General features: G+C 39.7%; 2 protein-coding genes across 2 annotated transcripts in view; both read right to left on the bottom strand.

Annotated features, from left to right (window-relative positions):
- The window catches only part of ZC2HC1B (zinc finger C2HC-type containing 1B), a gene marked incomplete at its 5' end in the record, with an annotated part of 33,013 nt that extends 22,883 nt beyond the window's left edge, over window positions 1–10,130 (bottom strand). The window contains 3 exon segments of the mRNA XM_082474315.1: window positions 332–409; window positions 411–512; window positions 10,035–10,130. Coding sequence (XP_082330441.1) covers window positions 332–409; window positions 411–512; window positions 10,035–10,130 — 276 coding nt within the window.
- On the bottom strand, window positions 9,402–23,671 carry LTV1 (LTV1 ribosome biogenesis factor). Its single transcript, XM_082474784.1, has 11 exons — window positions 23,483–23,671; window positions 22,345–22,476; window positions 21,011–21,184; window positions 17,015–17,102; window positions 15,045–15,186; window positions 14,424–14,679; window positions 12,223–12,350; window positions 11,160–11,299; window positions 10,818–10,870; window positions 10,426–10,626; window positions 9,402–10,300 (listed from the first exon to the last, which is right to left on the bottom strand). Exons 1-11 carry the CDS (start codon window positions 23,483–23,485, stop codon window positions 10,190–10,192), a joined length of 1,428 nt encoding a protein of 475 aa, XP_082330910.1. The 5' UTR covers window positions 23,486–23,671; the 3' UTR covers window positions 9,402–10,189.
- Window positions 23,672–25,756: the final 2,085 nt, after the last annotated feature.

Genomic DNA, 25,756 nt, shown 5'->3' on the forward strand with positions numbered 1-25,756 from the left:
TCCCTGGTGCTTTGGCCTTAAAATTTGAATTTTTGATGCTTATAGAAAAGGCGAAAGAGCCAAAACCTCTCAAGAGACAATCAGCTGTGCCAAGATACTTTCATCTGGCTTCCTTTTAGCAAGAGGACCATGTTTAATAAGTTCCCTTTTGAATGGGGCAGCACTGATCTGCTTAAGTGTCCTCTGGGCCTGCCAGCCATAGGTTATGTACTTTTCTCCCCTTGCTTTCCCTCCACATCTGTCTTTAATCTTTGCCACTGTGGCCTCCTCACTGACTTGACAGTTCATTTAACTCCAATGAAACACATCTACAAAATGTCTTTATGTTTACCAGAACATCTGCTGCAAAGCGTCTTCCACAGACTTCACAGGGAAATAATTCCTGATTGCCATCTGTATAGGATCCAAGAGCACATTATGTTAATTTCACGGAATTGCCTGCCCGAGAAGAAATGACTAACTGGAGGAGACCTCAATAGCTTGATATCCTCACTCTCTTTTCCCCTCTCCAACTACTTCCTTCTATTAGGAAGATCCTTTGTAAAACTCACCCGTTTTCTTCTCCTAACCTAGACTTCTCACTTCACTGAACAGATAAATTCCATATGCTTCAGGCAACCAGAGTATAATTATTTAATATTTAATATATTCTTAAACTAACTGCCTGATAGCTTAGCTTTAGACATAAGTACAAAGTTGATACCCTAGTATGAAGTCATAAATAATCCAATGGTAACATCTTTAAGACTGCTGCTAGAATGTAAGGCCATGTACGTGCTAAATGAAGGCATGCCATTTTATCATGGACAGTATGAAAAGGGTCGCCTAGTCGTTGAATTTAAGGTAAACTTTCCTGAGAATGGCTTTCTCTCTCCTGATAAATCTCTTTGCCGGAAAAACTCCTACCTGAGAGGAAGAAAGTAGAAGAGGATGAAATGGACCAAATAGAATTGGTGGGCTTTGCTCCCAATCAGGAAAGACAGAGCTGTTACGATGCTGAAGCACATGAGGATGATGAACGTCCTCCCAGGGGTGGTGCTTAGTGTAGGATCTCTTTATGGGGCCTGTGAAGAACATTCACTGCTGACGTTTTATATGCAGTAGAGAATGAGTGAAGGACTACAATCATAATATGCTCACTACTTGCTACTGTTTTTTAAAAAATATTCAATTATTGTAGTGTTTTCGAAGTTAAATGAAGAATAAACTCAAATTTAAAAAAAAAACACAAAAACTGACTGACTGTGCCCACTATATCCCAATGCCTCAAATTACCTGACCCACAGTAAGGTTCTCAATAATTACCTGTTAAATGGATGGGTCAAACAAGAATTGAGTTTCTACCATAGGACCAATCATTTATTCAATAAATAATTAAACACCTGCCATATGTAACTCTGTGGTAATACTGAGAGAAACCATACATGGGTCCAGCATAGAAAAGGAAAGTATGCCCATAAATTACTTTAAATGAAGTTAGAAAAGCAAACCATTGTGGAATTCTGAAAAATAAGAGTTTTGTTTCATATTACCGCCTTTCAGTTCATCTGGAGTTGAGTATATAAGATTACAAAAGCAGTTTGATCATGCAGAAGATTTTGTATTAGACTAACCATTTGGGCTCTATTCTACAAACAAGGGGAGCAATCAAGGACACTGAGTAGGAAGAATCTGAACAGAGCTGTGGAAGATTCACGTGACAAAGCTGAGGAGGGATGAATGGACGGTGGTTGAGAATGGAAAGTGGGATATTAGTTAAAAGGCTAAAGATGTAGGCCGGAAATGGAAAGGAAAGAGGAAATGGGAGAAACTGTGGTCAAAGAATCAATACGATGACTAGATTTGGGGGGAGTTGGGAGGTGACAGAGAGAAGAACGCTGAGGGACTGAGAAGACGGTAGAACTATGGATAGAAATAAAGAATTCGAAAAGAAGGGCCATCTTGTAAGAAAAATGACCTCAGCTTTGGAAATACTGAGTTTGAGATAGAGTCATCCAGCCAGCAGGATGGAAATGAGGGAGGTCAGGGCTAGAGACACAGATGGAGGCTTTGTTTGGAGAGTGATGTAAAGGCATGATATTGCCAGGGAAGAGGTCATGGAAAGAGAAGTACAGGGATGATCCCCAGGGAACTCCATATTTAAGGGCCAAGAAGATGATGGTGATAAGCCAGAAGGAGAAGCAGGAGAGAACAGGGTCATGGAAACCATGGGAAGACGGTTTGAAAAAGGAAGGCCTGATTAACAGGAATCAGATGGTAGCTCATTACAGACACTGTTGATTTAAATGATTTCTTCTCACATCTGCCAGATGGTATTACATTTGCAACACAGGTCATCCGTTACAGCATACAGAAATACCACTCTTCCTCTCTGTTCTTCTGGCCTTCTAACTCTATAAAAACTGGGTCTTAATTTTCTTTTTTTTTTTCCAGCAAGGATATCCCACCCCGCCACATACTTACTCATTAATAAAAGCTACTCATCCTAATTACAAAACTGCTACTTTTTTTCTAAAACACTAATGAAGGATGATTTACTTTTATGACTATTACTGTAACATTTGTAGGGTGATTTCCTGTTCCCCAAACACTTTTCCTATGTAATCTCATTTAACTCCTCACAGCAATCCTATGAGATAGGGTTGATACTTTTTTTTTTCTTAAGAGATAAGAAAATGAAGGTTCAAGGTTAGGTAACTTCTTGAGGACAACAGGTAGTAAGTAGTAACACTGAGACTCAAACTTGAGTCTCTGTCTCTACAAGTATTAAGACTATTTACTCAATGATCACCATAAATATAAAGATACTGTATCACTACTAACCTGCAAAGCAAATGGAAGTCCCTGGAGGATCAATGACCTTTGGTTTAAATCAGTGAGCTTTGAATTCAATGCGTTTGAAATAATGACAGCTACAATAAGACTCAATTGAACACCTGAGATAGATGGACCACCACATTCTGAACCACATTCAACTTGGAAGCTTGACAATGAGGAAGAAAGGGAACATGGAGAACCAAACACAGAAATCAACAGAACCTTAAAAGAATCCTTTGAAACAACCAAGATGCCCTTCAATAGGTGAATGGTTAAACAAGCTGTGCTATATCCATACCCTGGAACACAGCTCAGCAATAGAAAGGAACACTACTGATATATGCCACAACCTGACTCAATCTCATTGCTGAATGAAAAAAGTTAATCTCAAAAGGTCACATACTGTATGATTCCATTTGTAAAACATTCTCAAAATGACAAATTTGAGGGAGAAAAGAGATTAGTGATTGCTAAGAGGTAGGGATGGTCAGGGAGGGAGGTGGTTGTGACTATACGGAGGTGAAATGAGGAAGACCTCTGGGTGACGGGACAGTTCTGTATCTTTATTGCGGTGGTGGTTATGCCTGTAATAACATGGTATGGAACTATAAACACTCCTTATACCAATGCATACTTTCTGGTTTTTACATTGTACTGTAGTGAAGATGTAACTTGGGGGAAACTGGATAAAGAGTGCAGGAATCTCTCTGTAATATTTTGCAACTTTTCATGAATTATGTCAAAATTAAAAGTTTACATATCTAGGGGTTGGCAAATTGTGGCCAGTGGGCCCAATCGGAGGCTGCATGATCTTGTAAATAAAAGTTGTAATGGTACACCCGTCAGGCCCATTTGTTTGTTTATAAAATATCTACTGTTGTTTTCGTGCTACAATAGCAGAGTTGAGTAGTTTTAACAGAGACCTTATGACCTGCAAAGCCAAAAATTATACTTTCTGGCCTTTACAGAACTAGGTTGCCAATGAGTGTATGAGAATGTAGTAATTAAAAATGTTTTGTGGGAGAATAACATGGAAAATTTTAATATGAATTTTTATTCACGTATTTACAAATAAAGACTGGAAGGATATATATACATATATATATGGTACACACACACTACACATTTAATATATAGTAATTACCTCTGAGTGGTAAGAAAAAAGGTGACTATTTCTTTAGTCTCCTAAATTTTCAATTTTTCTATAAAGATTATGCATTGCTGTTTAAAAATAAAAGAATGACATTAAAAAAACCCTTTTGATAGAAAAGATTCTAAAACAATGTGTATTAACTTAGCTATTTCTAACTTTACCCTCTCTAATTGGAGTCTCAGTAGACTATTAAAGTGGCTATTGTTTTTATACATTGGTTCATAATCTTAAGACAATTTTTAAAATGAGGAAAGCGATCTGGAAGTGATCAACAGTTTTGTTTAGTATGTTAACAATGAAAAAATAAGCATTACAAAGATCTCAGTTCAAAAATTTTATAAGAAACCTGGAGAGGATTACGGCTGTAATGAAATTGGAAGAAATTCTACTTGAGACTAGACATTCTCTTTCTGAGCTGGAAGTTAAGAATGCTTTGTAGAGATACCTACCAATCCACATTTCCTTATAAAGGCATTACAGAGAAGGAAAAAGGAAGACATTTTCTCATTTAGCTGTCAGTGAGTCAAGAAACTCTTTTTAAGTCCTTTGCAGTCCAGGACATGCAAATATTAGCAATACTGACATCTTCCAGGGCCTTATGGCAAAGGGGGTGGCACACTAGCTGAAATTTATTATCTCAGGAACATGACTTATAAAAAAAGGAACTGAGACTAATGAGTTAGGATGGCAAAGAGAACACTCCATCTTATTTTTGCTTTCCCCCAAAACACTACAGTAAAGGGACGCAGAAACATGGAGGACCAGGAGGACAGGGAGGAAAGAGGACAAGAATAAAAAACTGGAATCTGGAAAGCTGATGGACCATGGTAGCCAACCTGGAGGACATAAAACTACATCAAAATCCACTTCCCAAGCTGATGGTAGAAGAAACTGAGAACCATCCAGATTTACACTGCAGAGCCCTTCAAAATCACAGAAACCCCTGGAGCAGCACATACCTCTGACACAGGGACAGGATATGTGAAGAGGAGAAAGAAGAGACTGCTAAAATATGGAGGATCAGGGAGAAAGTTTTCTAAAAAGAAGTGAAGATTCCTAGAACGCCCCCCTTCATCCCACAGCCCCTGGGTGATTGTCCTTCTCCAAGTCTAGCAGAAGTCTACTCTCCAGAAAGGATGAGAGGAGGTCTGTGCGTGAGTCAACATGAGGCACAGCTGAAGGCGTGGGTAGGCAGATACAGATGTATACACATACACATGGTTGATTCTCATTATCTCTGCTAGTTACATTCCATAAATCCCTGCAAGCACTAAATGAACAAATACTGACTCATTCATTACTCCCAAATAATGCACTATACAAATGCATTTGTATTTCCCTGGGGAAATACAAAGTTACAACATTTTTATCAACCTATCAATACACAACCTTGTTTTATGAATTTGTTTAAAGACACCTTATTTAAATATATATATTGTTGATTCAATAATATTGAATTCATGGCCAACCACACTATAATGCATGCTTGCATGAAGATTATCTAATAGACCTATTTTCTCCATAAGGCACATCACAGCCTTCCTGCACTTAGAAGCATTAGACAGCCCTTCAACACTATGCTTGGGAGCCTTTTAAACAGTGAAATCACCAAGAAAAAGTGCAAAATTATGAAAAGCATGGCACTAAGTAGACCATAAAAAGGACACTTGTTTACAGTAGGACAGCTGAAACAAGAAGGCAGAGTATCACCTTGTTCTGCCTTAGCTGGGAACATGTGTGTTGGGTGACTCAACTTTTTAACTGGTATGTGCATATCTGTGAATGGCCATGAAAGCACCATGAATATTGACTTAGGGTTACAAATTTTAGTGAGGTGGTGAATTTGCAAACAGGGATTCCATGATTAATGAGGATTAACTGTGTATGTATACACATATATACATACACACACACAAAAGTGTGTGTCTATGTATATAATCTAGTGATTAATCTCATGACCAGTGATGCTGGAAACAGAGAATATCCCACACCCACCTTCCTCTACTTGGCTCACAGAATTCTGCCTGCCAGACCCTTACTCTCAAGGCAGAATGGAAGCTTCCCTGGGAATATAATCATTCCATGGAGAAAGAGCAAAAGATACTGACACTGGGAAGATTCCCAAACAGCTCACCCAGACCACCCTACAAAAAAAAGCTCAAAATCATCCAATGCTACCCATCCAGAGTTCCTAGTGTTCTCGTCCTCCAATATTAATCATAAACAAACAGACAGGAATTTCCAAAGATCTGAGGAAAATCTCTAGCATGTAAGCCCAAAGTAAACAAAAGAGAAATTTTAAAGAAAATTAAAGCTCTTAGAAATTAAAAACTCAACAGTAGGTTGGCAGATAGAATTAGGGAAATCTCCCAGAAAGTAGAGTGAAATGGCATAGAAATGGAGAGAAACATAAGCAAATTAAGAGTACTTGTCCAGGAGGTCCTACTCCAAATAATAGGAGTTCAGAAGAGAAAAGGAGAAAATGCAAGGAAGAAAATAAAAATAATTTTAAAACTATTTCCAGAAGTGAAAGGACATGAGCCTCCTGTTTGAGAGGACACCCACACAAATGAAAATATGCCTAGAACAATAAATATCATTGTAAAATTTCAGAACACTGAAGACAGAGATCCTACTTAGAGGAAAAAAAAGTAACATACAAAGTATGAGGAGTCAGAATGGCTTCAGATTTACAAATAGTAAAAATGGAAATAAATGGGGAAAAATTCTCTGAACTTCTGAGGGAAAATTATTTACAACCTACAGTTTTATACCCAGCCAAGCTATCAATCAAATATGGGGGTAGAATACATTTCCAGACATGCAAGCTTTCAAAAAGTTTACATCCCATGTACTCTGTCTCAAGAATTACTGGAGGATATAATCCACAACAAGGTGAGTAAAAGATACAGCAAATAGGCATTCAACAGAGGAGGGCGAGAAGGGGATTCCCAGGATAACAGCTGGGCACCAGAACCAGAGAAGCAACCAGTTCAGGCTGGAGGAGTGTGACTAAAGACACAGACATGCTGAAGGCTGTCATAACCTAGATATTCACTGCCTTTGTAATCTGAGGATAGCATGTCCTATATATATCTGTCTCTCATTCTGTTCTATACTTGGCTTGCTTGACGAAATCCCAGCGAAGTGCCTGCTCACCCTTCATACTCTCATGTCTAGATAAGCTAAGGATACTCATTTCACTCCACAGGAAAGTTCTGCACTGATCTCTTCAGAGACAGAGAGAGGTCATAATAAGTATAGAAGCATAAAATATAAAATGAGCATACAATTGCTAAGCCTAGTTTGGCAGGAGATTCAGGATGCTTCAACTATGGTGACTTGTGTTCCCAGGACTCACTCATCACCTGGCTCACTGACATCACCACATGGGGCTCTTGTAAACTCTAAGAGCTGAAGTCAGACTCAGAAACTATTCAGCTCATCTTCTCAAGGATGCCTTGATCAAACGGTAGCAATTACTGCCCTCACTGAGCTAGATTTGTGCTTCTCAGTTGCTAAAAACAAGATACTGTGTTTACAGGGATGCCATGCAGGTGATGATTAATATAAAAGTCCAGATAATTCATAAAACTTACCCAAGGAAAGAAAAATTGAATAAATTGAGGATTTATTCAAGCCACCTATAGGTGGCTTCTGTGTTCTATTTCTTAACTTGAATAACTTGTTCTACTTCTTAACTTGAATAGCGGGTATGTTTGTTTTATTATACATTCTCCATAAGGCCATTAGAAGTTTTACCTTCTTCTGACCTTTAACTGGAACAAACAAGCTAGATAAAACATACTAATGTCAGCACACAAGAAGCAACATAAAAGTATTGATAATCTAACAGTAAAGTTACAAGATAGCTAAAGTTCTGTCCTTCACCTGAGGTGATTTGATGACATCACAACAGAGATGTGGATACATCACTGGTAATAATCATAAATAGTAAGAACTTTTGATACTTAGGGTCTTCTTTCTGGCTAACACTGAGGCTAGGTCCTTTTGCTCCAAGTTTAAGCAATTCTTTTCTGAATTGTCTGTCCCAACTACCCATTCATTTTTATATTTCTTAGTGACCATTTACCAAATGCCAGGCTCTGTTCTAGACCTTGGGGATAAAGTAGTTAACAAAAATACCCTGCCCTCAGTTTGTTCTAGTGAGATGAGACTGAAAAGCAAGATAAAATCAGATGCCAGTAGATGTTAAGGAGAATATGAAGCAGGCAAGGAGCATAAGGAATGCAGAGGAGGGCTGTTTGTGCTATTTTTAAATACATGGTCAGGGAAAAGTTTATAGGGGAGGTGACAATTGAGCACCATCCTTAAGGATGATTTATTTACAGTAAGAGCACTTCAGGGGGAACAGCAAGTACCAAGATCCTCATTTCAAGTGGTACTTATCACAGTGACTTGGCATTAGTTGTATTTTGCTGCACACACCCTGCCTCCTCAGACAATGCAGTCCTTGAAGGCAAAACCCTCTTATTGCTTTGGACACCTAGCATTTAACATGGAGCTTATGTTAAGTTCCCAACCATTGTTTATATGACTGACATCGTAAATATTCCAAAATGTTATGAAGTAATACAAAATATCATGTAAGAACTTTTTTCCAGAATAAAATCAAGATCTTTAAATTTGGAGGATAATCAGTCTAAATCACAATACGCTTCACCAAGACTAGTGGCTTATAGGCACATTCTCTTAACTGCAAAACATATAACGTGTTAATTTAAACCATTTGGGTCAGGTGTGGTGAAATTAAAAGCTCCGAAGATGGAATCTGAAGAGCACCAAGTCAAAGTAATATTCTAGATTCTTGCTGGTTTTAAGAACCTTCAAATGAGATGGCTACCAAAATAAATGGTCAATCTCTTTAGGATTTAGTACATTCCTGATACTAACATAAACCATCATCTGGCCCTTTGCTTCTGCAGGCTGGCATTTAAATACAGTATTCTACTTCTGTAATGACAAGCTCTTCAGCCAAGTTTTTTCTATCAGTGTTGGTAGAGTACCTAATGCTACTGTTTTTCACAACTCCTTTAAAAATTCTACAATGATTAGATTTAGAACCGATAACGTACAGAACAAGATAACACCTCCCAGCTGAGGAAAAGCCATAATCAAATTATAGATGAAGACACTTTCTAATAACTTAGATATCAAATGCAGCTCACCTGCTAAGAATGGTTCTGCCTCAGCCATTCTGTACCCAACTCAGACCAACAGTGTCCACAGATTTTTTTTCTTCAGAACAGTCCAGATAACAACATATTAGTCATGGACACATGAACATGGGTCACTAACAACTTGTCTGTTGCAAGAAAGTCAGTTTACCAAATAATTAACAATTGTGATGTGTCATTGCTTGAACCTTGAAAAAGTTGAGAAGTTAAAAAATCTCATCAAAAAACAGGGAAAGTTTTCAACTATGTATTTTAATCAAGCATGAATGGTTCCAAGCATTAAATAACGTTGAAAAGACAAGCTTTCTAGTTTAAACTGAAGTCAATATTTCTGATGTTGAGCCAGGTACTCACTGAAGCCAAGGAAGTTTTCTTGATTGTTTCTTCTATTCTGTTTCCTGTCTTCACTCTTCCTAAATTCCAAGAACAAATCAGCCAGTAACTGAGTCCCAATAACCTCAATATTGTTTTACCATCCTTTTGAAATAACCCTTTGCAGACAGCAAGGGGAAACTTAGATTCCTACCAGTGGAACCTTCTCAGTGGAAGCTCTTCTTGCCACTCTATTTCAAATGAGTTCTTAACTGGGTTTCTTTTCTACACACCGGAAATCAAACCACTTAAGTACTGAAAAGGAGTGGAGAGATTTCAAAGAAATATTTGAGAACATCTGCAAAAGGCAACTGGAACAACCACACAAATAAATGAAGAACAAATCAATTCCATTTAAGTTATGAAGACATTTTCCTTTAATTTATCCAAACATTTCATGTTCATGAAGTCATTTATTTAAGCAAATTTAAGCCTATAATATTAAATTTTAAAATATTACAATATTTACAAGACAGCTGGCAGAGAAAACTTACTGGTATAAACACAAATATTGTACTGTTTTCTTTTGAATACCTGCCAGTAAAAATTGCAGAGCGAACAGTTTTATCTCTTTGAAGATCCTCGTTCATTATTGTACATAACAAAGAGCCCGTAATGGGGAATGCACCTTATCTTAAATGATCCACTGTCACAGTTTTAGACCCTCAACATTCTTCTTCAAGTTCAGCAGCTCTCTTTCCTGCCTTCTTTTCTCCAGTTTGAAGGCTAATTTGTTAGCTTTCTTCTCCAGTCTCCGTTCCTGTGCGAGAAAATGCTGTTATTCAAATCTTCACACTGATGCAGACTGACTTTACAAAAGGAAATTCCCGTGACCACCCCCACCCCAGCTCTTTCTAAATCTCACATCTGAAAAAATTACTTTACCTTGCGCTCTTCTTTTATAGCTTGCTTTCTTGCTCTTTTATCTTCTTTGCTTTCACTTCTAGAACGTGGTTGGGTTGACACCTTAGGCAGATCACTGTCATTAATCATCTGCATTCGTTCAACTTGCTTTGCTGTGAGTCCTTTCTTAGGTAAGACATTGAGAGGTATTCCTGTTTTAGAAGATAGTTGGATTTGTTTGGGCTGAAAGAAAGATCAAATGGCATTGTGGTTTTTTCCACTCCTATTAAAAAACAGCTCACTAATGGCACATTTTTGTTGCTTTTCATAATAGTGTTGCAAGCCACAAAGGGGCTACTGTGAGAAAATAATTTGTACACTCCATTTCCTGCACTGCATATTTCGAATAGCTCAGGACACTAGGACTTACTTACCTTTGGTTGATACTTGATAAGTTGTGGATGGTTATATAAATTTGAGTATGTACCTTAAAAAAACACACACACACACACAAAAATCATGTATCAATAAGTATACTTTCAGTTCAGTCACATTACTGAGTTCCTCCTATATTCCTGACTTTAGTGTTTTCATAGTTCAAAATAACAATGGAGTCTCTCTTATGTTTTTAAATGTTTCAATTACAACTCAATAATTGAAATATTATTTTTCAAAATCATTTTCACAAATACGTACTTTTCCAAAAAGTTGATGTACCCTATACTTTAAAATTACTATCATACTTTTAGCAGTAAAATGGACACTAAGATACTTACTACAAATAGATTCACAATCCCACTTCTCTTTGGCTTCTTCAAGAACTACAGTAACAATCTCTTCCTCCTCAGACCCACTGAGCTCATTCACTGGCAGGTCCTGATCCTCGAAGGGTTCAAGAGTATTCAGTTTTACACAACTTTTGGTTGAGTTTTCAAAAATGAAGATAGAGGAGGGGAAAAAAATACCACCTATTATTACACTGTTATGTTACTGAAACTGCACTTAAAGAGCTTAGGGAACTACAACATTTTTTAAAATCCACAAACTCATTTGCTCCATCTGTCACTTCCTGTCAAAAATCAGCTCTACTCAGGCTTGCCTCTCCTCTACAGCTGGTTTTGGACATACATTCTGCTGATAGGAAGGAAAATTCTATCTGCGTCTTTGCAAGGTTTTAACACATTAAACAAGATGGCATCTTTCCTATATAACATGATCTTTTTTAAAGCCTTGAAAAGCATCAGCCCATATGCCTCTTCAAAGTATTCAAATAACTCACTCAAAGAATATAGCCCTTGTCCTGCTCTGGGATCTACATATGATAGTGATCAGGGAACATCAGACCTTTCTAGCAGATGTAAACACTTCATTAGTTTCTCTCAGAGAAATCACCTTGATGTGGATGATGATTTACCAAATATTTGGATAGAAAGTTATGCTAATCAGGCTGCAGAGACAAACTCTGATCTACTTCTCAGAACACCTTTTTCAGGAAGATGAAGAGTGTATATATACTTAGAAGTCAGAGTAATTCTTCAGCCAAAGAGGCTAGAAGCACCATCTCCTTCTCCAAGTGGAACGTGACCTTGTACTCTAATCCTCAGTTATTCCATCATGACTCTCAGGTCAAAGCTATAGAGAAAGTGGTTCTCAGTATGTTTCCACCCACTGTTATATTCAGCTTCAGAACTCTTAATAGCAAAATGTGAGCCAAAGGTTAAGGAAAACATACATTTTCTAAACATGGATCTTGACTGGGTGATTTTCTAGATTCAGCTGTGCAATTATAGACTTTATCTGCAACGAAAAAAGGAAGTAATCAAGGAAAAGTCACCATACTTCTCTGCCTTCTCTTTATAGTAGTCATTCAAAACTTCCTCTAAGCGATTGCTGTCTACTTGAATGGAACCTTCCAATTCAGCATTATCCAGAGCTCCGATTTCATCATCATCATACTGCTCATAAAACTTGAATATAAAGAAAAAAGATAAGATGAAAAATGAATGTATGCATTAAGACCATAGCATTTAAGTGTTATTTTTACATTACTTTTACTCCTGTACACTATTTCAGCCCTAGGAGGATCACAACTACCACTGAAGTGTTAGCAGGGATTCAGCACCATGACAGTATGGTGTGGAAGACATTCTACTCAGCACTCTAAGGCTGACATCTAGTCTGAATACAGGCTGCCATTTAATATGAAAATGACCACTGACAAAACAAAAAGACAACCTACAGAATGGGAGAAAACTTTTGCCAATGATGTGGCCAGTAAGGGATTAATATCCAACATATATAAACAGCTCATGTAACTCAACATCAGAAACACAAAAACCAAGCAACCTGATTAAAAAATGGGCACAAAACCTGAATAGACATTTTTCCAAAGCGGAAAAGCAGATGGCCAACAGGCACATGAAAAGATGTTCAACATCGCTAATCATCAGGGTAACCCAAACCAAAACAACAATGAGATATCACCTCACACCTGACAGAATGGCTATCACCAAAAAGAATTCAAATAACAAATGTTGGTGAGGATGTGGAGAAAACGGAACCTTGTACATTGTTGGTGGGAATGTAAATTGGTGCAGCCACTCTGGAAAACAGTATGGAAGCGTCTCAAAAAACTAAAAATAGAACTACCATATGACCCAGCAATTCCACACCAGAGTATATATCTGAAACAAAAACACTAACTTGAAAAGATATGTGCACCCCAGTGTTCATAGAAGCATTATTTATGATTGCCAAGATATGAAGTATCCATCAACAGATGAACGGATAAAGATGTGGTGTGTGTACGTGTGTGTACGCACACACACACACACACACAATGGAACACTACTCAGCCATAAAAAAGAATGGAATTTTGCCATTTGCAACAACATGGATGGACTTGGAGGGTATTATGCTAAGTGAAATAAGTCAGACAGGGAAAGACAGATACAGTATGATATCACTTATAGGTGGAATCTAAAAAATATAACTAGTGAACATAAATAAAAAGAAGCAGACTCACAGATATAGAGAACGAACTAGTGGTTACCAGTGGAGAGGAGAGGGAAGGGAGGAGGGGGGCAATATAGGGGCAGGGGATTAAGAGGTACGAACTATTAGGTATAAAATAAGGATATATTGTGCAAGCACAGGGAATATAGCCAATAGTTTATAATAACTATAAATGGAATATAACGTTCAAAAATTGTGAATCACTATAGTGTACACCTCTAACTTACATAATATCGTACATCAACTATACTTCAATTTTAAAAATGAAAATGAAAGGCAGTTATTCTGTTCACCTTGGTGAACAAAATGCTAGGCAGAAATCTTTACCTCATAATATTTCACAGATATTTTCAAATTCACTGATTATGCAAGCTAAAAGACCATGTAACTAAAGAGCCTCCTGTTTACGTACAAATTTCATTCTGGTTTAGATGATGCTTACTGTATTATTCCAATGCTGTTAACTCTGCTGGGCTTTGTAAAAGAATAAGCAGGGGGTGATACAACTCCTGAAGACTGAGGTTATTACTAATAGTTTGCCTATTGTTTGGAGAGAAGAGGGAAATGAGTACTTAGTGAAAAGGCAGCAAAGTCAGAACCTTTATCTTAGATTCACCTTGAAGGAATTTACTCATTTACGTAACAGTCTGAATCCCTGCCATATGCCAGATACCACTTTAGGCCCTGGGATGTAACAGTAAGAAAATCACTCAAAAAAAAAAGGAAAGAAATGGAATTTTGTTTATGCTCAGGCCAATGCTTGAGGAAGACAGCATAATATTAGGGATCGGGATCAGAGAGGTTCAGAATCAAAATATCAGATTCTACGAGGAAGTCAGGAGGTTTGATCAGTCACCTTCTGACTTATACACATTCTTTCCAGAATTAAAACTGGGGTGGTTTTATGCTCTGTTTTAATAAAAGACATAGTCTGTTTCTAACGCTGAAAGTTCTAGCTTTCGGTTCCAATGTCATAAAATGTACTAGGAACTAGTATTAAAAGGCCCCTTATGTGGAGAGTTTACCTTCTCAAATCTCTCATCATGTAGGGTCAGCTGTTCATTTCTCCTCATGACCGAGGACGTTAAAGAATACTCAGTAAAGCGACTTTTCGTTTCTTCTTCCCAGAAAAAGTGATTTTCTACAGCCCCAAGAGGTTTTCCAGGGGAAGACATATCCTCATCTGATGAGCCTGCAGGGTCATATTTATCATCATCACTACCTCCTTCCTTCTCATCATCCACATCTTCCCACTCACTGTCATCTTCAGCCTCAGATTTCCTAAAGTCAGAGCCATAAATTAAATGTCAAAACAACTTGAAAAACAACAGAACCAAATGACTTTGCACAAGTAAAATTTGAGGGTATTTCAGAGGCAGGATTCTTGTTTAGGCAGGAACAGCTGTGCTGCTTGACCCGTCTGGTTTGGCTGGAAAAGTAATGAACTAGCAATCAAGCAACTTGGACTTTAGCCCCATCTATCGATGGTTTGTAAAGACCTCAAGTCTCACATTTTCTGCTCTAAAATCAGAAGTCTCAGATTAAATGCTCTCGAAGGCCTCTTCCAGCTATAACATCTAATGGTTACTATCCTATAGAAGAAGCAACAGTCAGGTCATTCCTGCTTCAAAACAAACCACACATACTGTGTCTCCATTCCCTCTTCCTCTTCTGTTGGCTTATTGGCCTGAAGAATAAAATCATCTTCAAGTAGATTATCCGGATTATCAAAATCAAAATCATCATCAAGAGCCGCGACAATGTCAGGATCAAAATCCAGCCGAGGGCCTAGAAGGAAAACAAAAATTGAGCAATAATTTCCAAGAAAGCATGTTTCCTTCACTTAACATAATCTGAGTAGCTATTATATGCCAGACTCTGCCTATGTATTGAGGATAAAACAATGATTAAAAACTTTAAAAAGTTCAGTTCAGGAATAGACACAGAGATAGAGAACTCCAAGAAAATTTAAAAAAGAAAAAAATCCCTCTGGTTTCAATACCCACTAGTAAAAACCTTCATTATAGATCTACAATATTAAGCTGTGTCTATTTAGCAAAATCCAAAGCTTTTACCCACAGAAAAACTGGGCTTTAAATTCACCTGTTAGAAGTAACTCTCACCTGTTAGAAGAAATAAATTTAGTATTTGTAGCCTGTGAAACTTTGTCTTTTCAGACTATGAGATTTTTAAAAATCCCAACCTGTTTCTTCAGCTGTTTTCTTCTATATGTATCAATAAAAATACTAGAGTCCTAGAAAAACTTTCAAGTTCAAACCTGTAAACTGACACGGCTTCCAACACCCTTCACAAAATGGCCACTGTCTGACTCTACAGCCTCATTTCATATTAATCTTTACCCTTCATTCCAGGCATGCTAAAAGGTGTGCAGATTCCTGTATCTGTGTTCTCTTGCTTTTGCACATAGTTTCCTCTGTCTGGAATATCCTCTCCTCCCCACCCCACTCTCCTTCATTCACCTGCCTAAGTTCTACCTAAGAAATCAACCTTGCCTCATGTCCTCTAGGACACCTTGCCCAACTCCCCCAGGCTGGGTTTGGTGCCTCACCACTATTTATTCATTTGCACTATAATCGTAATTTCCCATTTATTGTCTATCTTTCCCAACTGATGGTAAATTCCTTGAGGTCAGGGATTATGCTTTTATTCTGATTTAACCCAAACATGGTCATAGTGGCAATTCAGAAATCTGTAGAATGAATTAATGAATGAATGCCACATGGCAAATGTTAGTCAATAACTAAGGTAATTTAGCAGGAAATCTCAAACACCACTTCTGTGGACTTCCGTGTTTGTTCTAAAATACAGTATTGGTACTGCAAAAAAACAAACATTATAATTTTTGGTGTATCTGGAACAGACGGTAAAATGGACTTCTATAAAATACTTCTACACTCTTGGGAGAAACTCTGAAAGCTAACAGATTAAGTATTTTCAAGATCGCACTATATGAATGTAAGGCTTATTGAATATCATTGTTTCCTTTGTAAGAAGTTAGGCGAGGCTAAAATTCCCTTACTAGATCACCAAAAATAATTTTCCCACTTTCCACTCCAAATAGGAACTTTAAAGACTAAGAATTTGGGCTTCCCTGGTGGCGCAGTGGTTGAGAATCCGCCTGCCAATGCAGGGGACACGGGTTCGAGCCCTGGTCTGGGAAGATCCCACATGCCGCGAAGCAACTGGGCCCGTGAGCCACAACTACTGAGCCTGTGCGTCTGGAGCCCGTGCTCTGCAACAAGAGAGGCCGCGATAGTGAGAGGCCCCGCACCGCGATGAAGAGTGGCCCACGCTTGACCCAACTAGAGAAAGCCCTCGCACAGAAACGAAGCCCCAACACAGCCAAAAATAAATAAATAAACAAATAAATAAACAAATAAAATTAAAAAAAAAAAGACTAAGAATTTGATGGCAATGAAAGAAAAGGACGAAGATCACAGTCATCCCTTCCTAATTTAATGATCTTTAATCTGAATTCAAACACATCTCAATTCTTTAAGCACTTTACCAGGGACAGAAAAAACTCTATATCATTATGTTTCTTTCTGTAAAACACAGCTCTATCCACTTGAAAAGTTAAAGAAATTATACACACCTGAAACAGGAGCTGCTTTATTTAACAATCCAACATCTTCTTCAAACTCTGATGCAAACACTGAGGAAGGCAATTTAATTCCAGTGGTCTTGAAAAAGAAGTTACACAATGGTTAGGTTTATTTAGAAATACTTTTGAACTACGAAGAGTTGAAATGCGCCCCCAAAATTCATGTCCACCCAGGAGTTCAGAACATGACGTTATTTGGAAACAGATTCCTTACAGATATAACCAGTTAAGATGAGGTATACTGGGCGATGGGGGGGCCTAATCCACTGACTGGTGTGTCCTTGTAAGGAAGCCACATGAAGACAAGAAGACACACGGGGAGAACGCATGTGAAGACACACGGGGAGGGCGCATGTGAACGCGTGGAGGCAGACTAGAGCGCTGCACCTACAAGCCACGGAAAACTAAGGACTGCTGGTAACCACCAGAAGCTAGGAGACAGGCATGAACAGATTCTGCCTGTGAGGCCCAGAGAAGGAATAACCCTGCTGAAAAGCCTACTTTCAGACTTCTGGCCTCCAGAACTGTGACAGAATAAATTTCTGTTGTTTTAAGCCACCCAGTGGTAATTTGTGGTAATTTATTACAGCAATCCTACTAATACAACTACATTCTGCATTGTCTCTCATCTGTGCTCCAGTTACATATTTTAAACATGTATATTCCATCATTATCTCAAAAGCAACCTCCCTGCCATACTTCACAAAGCTTTCTCCAGTATTTTATCCCACTTAATCCTTACAACCCCGTGAGTTATCAGCATGTTTCAGTGAAACACAAGCTAAGAAAGGTTAAGTGGCATGCCTGCCTGAGACTAGTTAAGTGGGGTTTTGAGATTCAAATCCAGGTCTCATAACTCCACTCTCCTCAAATTTCAAAACAAAATTAATCTTTTCCTATTTAAACCAGAGATAACGTCCTCATCTCTAGTACTGGCACAGCTTTTCTCCAAATTGGCTGCTTAAAGCCTAGGGTGGTCGTAAATCATTTCTAACCACCCATCCCTTTGACCTCTCTTGTACACAGTCACTTCACACCTGTCTTCTGGGCACCGTCTTACTCATGGTTGACCAGGACACAGACGACCACAGCTGCCGCTCAGTCTACATCTAGTCCAATCTTCGTACTACTGCCAGGTTAAAACTCCTTAAAATTTTATAATATGGCCTTCCCGAACTTTTAACAGGTTTTTTCACTCCTGATTTTCAAGGCACTATAAACTCAAGGTCTAGTCTATGTATCCTGTTACTCAATAATGCAACCTCCATGTAAATCAAGTCCAGTTCCTCACATTATGGAATAATTCAAAGTAACTTATGGAGCATACATGTGCTGGACACGATGACCCACACTACCACCTCACGTCCCTTCGTTCTGACTGGAACGGTCCTTCTTCTCTCTTTAATAGAACCCACCCATTTTTTTTTCTTTTCTTTTTTTTTGGCTGCACCAAACAGCTTGTGAGATCTTAGTTCCCCCACCAGGGATCAAACTTGGGTCCATGGCAGTGAAAGCCCTAGTCTTAACCACTGGACCGCCAGGGAATTCCCGAAGCCACCCTTTTAGTGACCAGCTCAGTTCCCTCCTTCACCATGAAGCCCTTCTTGATTACTGTTCTGGAACTTTCCTTCCTGTGAACTCCCCTCATTCTGCAAACCATCCAATCTACTTCAACATGTGCTGGCGCATACTTTCTGACCGGTCCTTATGCTTTAGTTTCATCCCTACAACCACTTAGTTAATAATGAGTCACCACCAGGTGTTCTCTGTCTGTGGACCTGCCCACCACCCCGTCCTCAGTCTGGCAGCAGGCAGGAAGCTGAGGCACACCTTCTCACTGGCTCACAGACAGAGCCTGCTGAAATGGGCGCCTCTGAGGAGCATGAGTGCGTACCTAGTAAGCTCTTATGGCTTCCAGAGTTTTTCGATGGCATAAACATGGACAAAGATCTGGCTTTCTGCTGTAGAATCCTATTTAAAAAAAGCTTTACTGAGATATGGTTCCCATACTACAAAATTCAGCCACTTAAAGTGCACAATCTAATGATTTTTGGTGCATATTACATTAATTTTTTAAAAATTGTGGTAAAATATATTTAAGATGCTCTTTGTGATTATCTATCCTTGGAAACCGGGGTTTAAAAAAAAAGGGAGGATCAGTTTGCGCTTAATGAATTACCTTTGGAGATATTTTTCAAATCGTGAAAAACAGTCAAAGAATCATATATATAATTAAAGTGTAGATAGTGATTACATTTTTTAAAAAAGGGAACTGTAATTTTTTTTTAGTGATTGCAGTGGTTCTGAACTACACGAGGTTTGCCCAACTGCTTTCCTTCAAGTGAAAATCAGGGGCTAATCAAGCATTAATAATTTCTCCACTGTCTTTCTGCACTGCTTTTGTTTTTAGGGCGTATTCAATATTGCTGGTTTACTCAATTTTCGTGGTTTGTAACAAATTACTTTAAAGTTGAAGAAACACATGGGACTTATCCGTATTTTTGCATCATGCTACAGAAAACCAATGGCACTTGTTTTCAAACATAATTCACTCGTCCTTATAAACATCACGGAGGTGTCCAGTAAAGAGTGTTATTCTGGGGAATTCCCTGGTGATCCAGTGGTTAGGACTCTGCACTTCCACTGCAGGGGGCATGGGTTCGATCCCCGGTCAGGGAACTAAGATCCCATATGCCATGCCGTACGCGGCATGGCAAAAAGAAAAAGAAAGAGTCTTACTCTGTTAGAAAAGCCAATTCGATAGTGGTTACTTTTACCCAAAATGAATTAAGAATTAAAAGCTAACCTTTTACTGGCCAACACAATTCAGCCAGAAGAATGTTAGGACTTTATTAAAACTTTTCTTACTACATAAGATAAAGATGTTAAGTCACTACTGGACCACCTCCCCTCCCTCAGTGGGTCGTAGAAGGAAATGAGTCAATGAGATACATATCCTATTACTGATACAATAGCCTTGGGGAAGAAGGTGTAGAGAAGTAGCTTCTGTTAAAGATGTGGCAGTGGGGTGTGAGGCCTCACAAGAGAGCTATGACCTAGTGAGTGAATGAACAGGTGCAGTTATTACCTCTTTTTTGGTATGATACCCTGAAACCTAACCCTTCTGACCTTCCTTAAGCAACAAGTATAGACTGGAAGAGCTATGATCACATCTTCCCCAAGGAAAACAATGTCTAGACCATGAAAGGACTGGAGAATGAGAAGCAGGGGAAATTGGTGCCCTTTGTATCTCTTCTTTTGTCAATAAACACAGTACATTAGTATCTTCTTTTTTTTAAGTGCCAAGTGATATAAAAGTTTCACAGGGAAATTTACTCTATACTAATACTAAATTAAAAATGAGATAACAAAGGCATGCAACATGGGCATCCTTAACATAAGCAGGTAGAAGAAAACAGAACTTAAATTAGGAGCACTAATTTCATATAAACATGTGCTCTCATATGTACTTAAAAGATAAAGAATTAAAGGGGACTGCATTTTTGTTGAGAAGAGTAACAGAAACTTCATTACAATCTATTGCCTCCATTCTCTCTTAGGGTTAGCCTGCAGCTTCTACAAGCGTTAAAGATCTGAACATTCTGCAGAAGTTCCACAGAAGTTAAGTCTATCTTAGAGCAGTTTACGATGCTGAAACAGTTAAGCTGTTAACATACAGAACATGGGCAGCTTTTCTTCTACAGAAAAGTGCTATCTAGCATGACCGTAACTATTAATCAAAAGTTCCAACCTTGTCAAAAACCGTTACTTTCAACAACCCCAGAACAGGAGACCTACTCCCTCCTGACGCTATGTATGTGCATACACACATATACAATTTCAAGCGAAGGCATGGCTTATCTTTGTCCTCTTCAGACTGACACCATTTCTTGCCCCAAACAGTTATCTTGATTTAAAAAATGGTGGTTCTTCACTCACAGCTCCTCACACACTCTCTCTCACATGGGAATTGCTAAAAAGTCTTACTGAAGTTGCTAAAGCTTCTTCTTTCTCATCTTCCCTGTAAGGTGCACCACAGGTATCTGTGGGAACGAGCTCTGAGGGCCCAGACGGTTCCCTCAGGTGCTGCAGGTAATCATAGTCGTCATCAAAGAACACGCCATACTTCCTCTGCTCTGCTCGCCTTTCTTCATCTTTTATCTAGGATCATAAACAAAACGGAATTAGCACCTGTTCCAAGGATAAGGCTCAGGAACCTTCCAATGAGCACAGCTTTCAGAACAGGGGACAGATGGCTCATGAACAGTTTCACTGATAGGAATGAGACAAAGAATTCTTGACAAACTCGGGAAACACAAAATGCCACATAAAATTAAAATGGAATAAAAAAAATTCCTCCTTCCACTAGATGTTTCTGGGCAACAATTTAAGCCAAGAAACACACACACACACACACACTTTGTCATGTATGTGGAGGATTAGAAGACTAGGGGGCACTGAAAAGTAAGTACAATTTCTTGTATTTATATGCAAAGAAACTTCTCGATGCACAATACCAACTGGCTTTACTAAAAAGCTACATATGCCAGTGTTCTCCAACACTTCCTTTCACATTACCCACACTTAACAAGTATACTCTGACTGATAATTACCAAATCAACCTCTTAAAGGCTCCATGGTACTTCCTAAAGCTAACTCATGAGTTTTATATTTTATGAGATGACCAGGAAGCAAAATGCAGTCTGTGGTTACAAAATGCCAAGATCTTATGGAAAGTAGAGACTAAGCATATGGTTGTGCCCTAAATAACACCATGAAGCTTTGTTGCTGACGGTTTAGTAAATATTTTCCACTACTCTACAAGATTGCTCATTTAAACATCTCCAATAAAGATAAATTATCCATCAAAATAAATATGCACAATGTAAAAATGAACATATTGGGCTTCCCTGGTGGTGCAGTGGTTGGGAATCCACCTGCCAACGCAGGCGACACGGGTTTGAGCCCTGGTCTAGGAAGATCCCACATGCTGTGGAGCAACTAAGCCCGTGCACCACAACTACTGAGCCTGCGCTCTAGAGCCCGTGCTCTGCAACAAAAGAGGCCACCACAATGAGAAGCCTGCGCGCTGCAACGAGGAGTAGGCCCCGCTGGCCGCAACTAGGGAAAGCCCACGTGCCGCAATGAAGACCCAACGTAGTCAAAAAAAAAAAAAAAAGAATATATTTACTGAAAATTAAATCACAGATTTTGTTTTCCAGAAGATCACAGTTATTTGAAAATAGCAGTTGGCTAACGTAATTTATTAAAAACTATCAACAGTCTACCTACAAACTTATTAGCTATAGAACAGGACCCACTTTCTGTGTAGGCAACAGAACCCTCTGGGGTGCGGTCTCATCTGCTGCTAAAGGATCTCGTTGGCTCCGGTGGACCAGGTGAAAAGACACAGCTTTCTTCTTCTCTATAAAGGGCTTTTTCTTCCTGTGAGGCTTCAAAGAAACAGAATCAGAATAATAAAATAAGTCAAAACAACAACGAAACAGTGAATACTACCATAGTCCACATAGGCATCTTCAATAAGTTATGTTATGATCAACAGATTTTTAAAACCTGCGCTTCCAGGGCAAGAAACATCAACTACGTTCAATACAATGCATACTACCTTCCTTCAACAAACGTTTGTTGGCACCTACTCTGTGCCAGACCTTGTTGTAGGCGCTGGAATACAGCAATAGGTAAGTCAAAGTTCCTGTTCTCCGCAAGCAAATCATCAAGAACATGATTTCAGGTAAAGACAATAAAAACAAAACACAGCGATGTGCAAATAGCTCAAGAGTTACTTTAGAATGAGCGCTCAGAGAAGGTCCCTGACAGTCTGAACCAGAATGACAGGAGCCTGCCACAGGAAAATCTCAGGAAGACAGTTCCTGTACCAACTGTTAAACAAAACCATGACACAAGAGCTTAAGTTTAGTAAGACTCATCATCCTTCTGCGTTTTTATTTCACTACACAACCTTAATTTTCTGAACTGAGAAAGCACCATTCCAGTTGAGTAAGCCGCCTTGCTTCGGGCCCAACCTTAGACCCTCCCTTTCCCCAGAGCAAACAGATGGGGCAGACACCTGCCACTCCAATGTCTGGAGAGACTAGCAACTCCCTCTCTGCTCGACCCCATGAAGCACTGGGGGGCGCGTTTGTTTGCCATGTCACAGGTTTTTAGGCCTCTCGGGACGGGGAGGTGGTAAAGGGTAGGCCATTCTCTTCTGTCTACTCCCCAGGAACACTTGGCCGCGGGAGACCCACTCTAAACTGCAAACTATGCCCGGGGTGGTGAGGGTGACCCAAACCGGTGCACTGGGCCACGAGTCGCCTGTCTTCACCTTCGGACCAGCCCTCCCAGTTCCAGGCCGCAGTAGCCACTGGCGCCATTGGAACCAGCCCGGTCTCTGCCAAACCAGAGCGCCCCGCCCCCGAGACAGCGAGGCCTGCTCACCATGCTTGCAGCCGCTCGGCGCTCACCCCAAAGACGGGGGACGGCTCTCTCCCAGTCGGACGGAAGGTAACACGGTACCTCCCGAACGCCACTGAGGACCAGCTCGCAGCCGCGTCTTTACGTCGCTCCACACGTGCTGCCCCGGGAACCGGCCGGGAAGTCACGCAGTAGGCCGTGAAAACGGACCAATCGCCGAAAGGCTGAAGGGTCACGACCGGAAGTTACGCAAAGCTCACGCCGTCTCAAGGATCGCGAGAAGCTATTGGTGGGGGGGCGGGGCTTTTCTGGCCAAAATTAAATCAGCTGCGGAAGAGAGTTGCGGGCGTGTGAGCTGCGACGAGGCGAGAAATGAGGTGTCTGTGTTTGTGGGCGAACTTGCTTTTATAGCGCCCTCTACCGAGAACGGAAGCCACGAATCTAGCGTCCCCGTTGACAGTTGTATTCCATGCCTATTCCCAATCGTAAACAAAAAAAACACACACACAAAAAAACTGTGTACACAGAAGGAAGGTGGGCACCCTCCCGGGTCACCGAGGTTTCAGGTTCCCTCTCCTTTGGGCGGGCGCGGAGCTGGTTGCCTTAGCAACGGAGGATCCTGGGGCCTTGCTATTCTAGGCTGCACCAGGCTTAATCAGGTCTTTATTTTCCGCTTAACGAACTGCGTTCAAACATCCAGTTAACAAAACCCTCCTAGACTCTGTTGACAGTAGAGGCATTTGGACTAATAAAATATATTCAGAATCTCTTTGGTGTTCGCATACCTTATCTTAGAAGGTGGAAACTAATGTTTATTCTTTTTCAAGCCATTCCTCAAACGTCTGAAAGTAGTTTAAGCAAATAGGCTATAAGCACACCTGCTTAAGATTTCAGGTAGGTGCTGGCGCGCTCTCATAGCTTTTCCTGGGCAAAAGAGGATAGTAATGCATTCAAAGTTCTATCAGCAGACCTTTCCTCAAATTTGTATTTCCCCTTCCCAATTTCTGGTGTCTTTCCAATGTCTGAGTTATCTTGAATTGTGTATTTATGTCCTACCTATTATTACTATAAAATCTATAGAGGGCTTCCCTGGTGGCGCAGAGATTGAGAATCTGCCTGCCAATGCAGGGAACACGGGTTTGAGCCCTGGTCTGGGAAGATCCCACATGCTGCGGAGCAACTAGGCCCGTGAGCCACAATTACTGAGCCTGCGCGTCTGGAGCCTGTGCTCCGCAACAAGAGAGACCGCGATAGTGAGAGGCCCGTGCACCGCGATGAAGAGTGGCCCCAACTTGCCGCAACTGGAGAAAGCCCTCGCACAGAAACGAAGACCCAACACAGCCATAAATAAATAAATAATTTTTAAAAAATAAAATCTATAGAATATTTATAGTTTTATTACAGTAAAAATTATAGGAACAATTTAGGACCACAGAACTTGTGTTGGGATAATGCTTTGTAACAGGGATAATATTGATACATAACACTCCTATGTGCTACACATTCATTATAATTAAGCTTCATGAGTGCAGGTTTTGTTTTGTTTTGATCTGTTTTATTTACTACTGTATCTATTTTCAGGACCTAGAATAGTGCCTGGCATGCATACTCAATAAATACTTGTTTAAATGAAGTAACGTTCTGGCACTTTACCTGAATTATCTCAGGTCTTCCTGACACTAAAACTGAGGCATAAGAAAGGTCAGAATTGGATGGGTTTGCTTGTCTAAAAAAATGCATCATTTTCCATTGAAGCACAAATTTCACCCTACAATATTGAATGATAACAGTAGTATGCTAGGTATACTAGCTGAAATTGGTTTCTGGCCTTTGTTTCACTCTTACTGTGTAACCTGGGGCAAGTGAGCTTCAGTTTGCTGACCTGAATGTAAAACGGGAATGATAATATTATTAACACTTACCTCATAGTATTGTTGTCGGTTTAAATGAGAAACTACACATGAAATGCTTGGACCTGTGCCTGGCTTGTGATCAGCATTCAATGAAGGTGAGCAATCGTTCTCTTTCCAGCTTAGTGTAGTTATTCACTTAATGTCGTTGTTGCCTTAGAATGGCCAGCTCCTGAAACTAGGGCCTTCACCATCTGGGATCTGTCAGCAAACACGTGCTTTGGCTTCACATCACGTTCACATCATGGCTCTCTGTTAGCTTGCATCTTGACCCAACCTGTCAGCTTCCTGGAATCCTAATCCTTTTGATTTCCCTTATTTTCTGGTACCTTTTGGGTCACTTATATTACATACATAGACTCTTTTACTTGCTTCTAGTCCCTAGCGA

This window comes from Balaenoptera physalus (genome assembly GCF_965194825.1).
Source record: "Balaenoptera physalus genome assembly, chromosome: 9".
In the NCBI taxonomy this organism is placed as follows: Eukaryota; Metazoa; Chordata; class Mammalia; order Artiodactyla; family Balaenopteridae; genus Balaenoptera; species Balaenoptera physalus.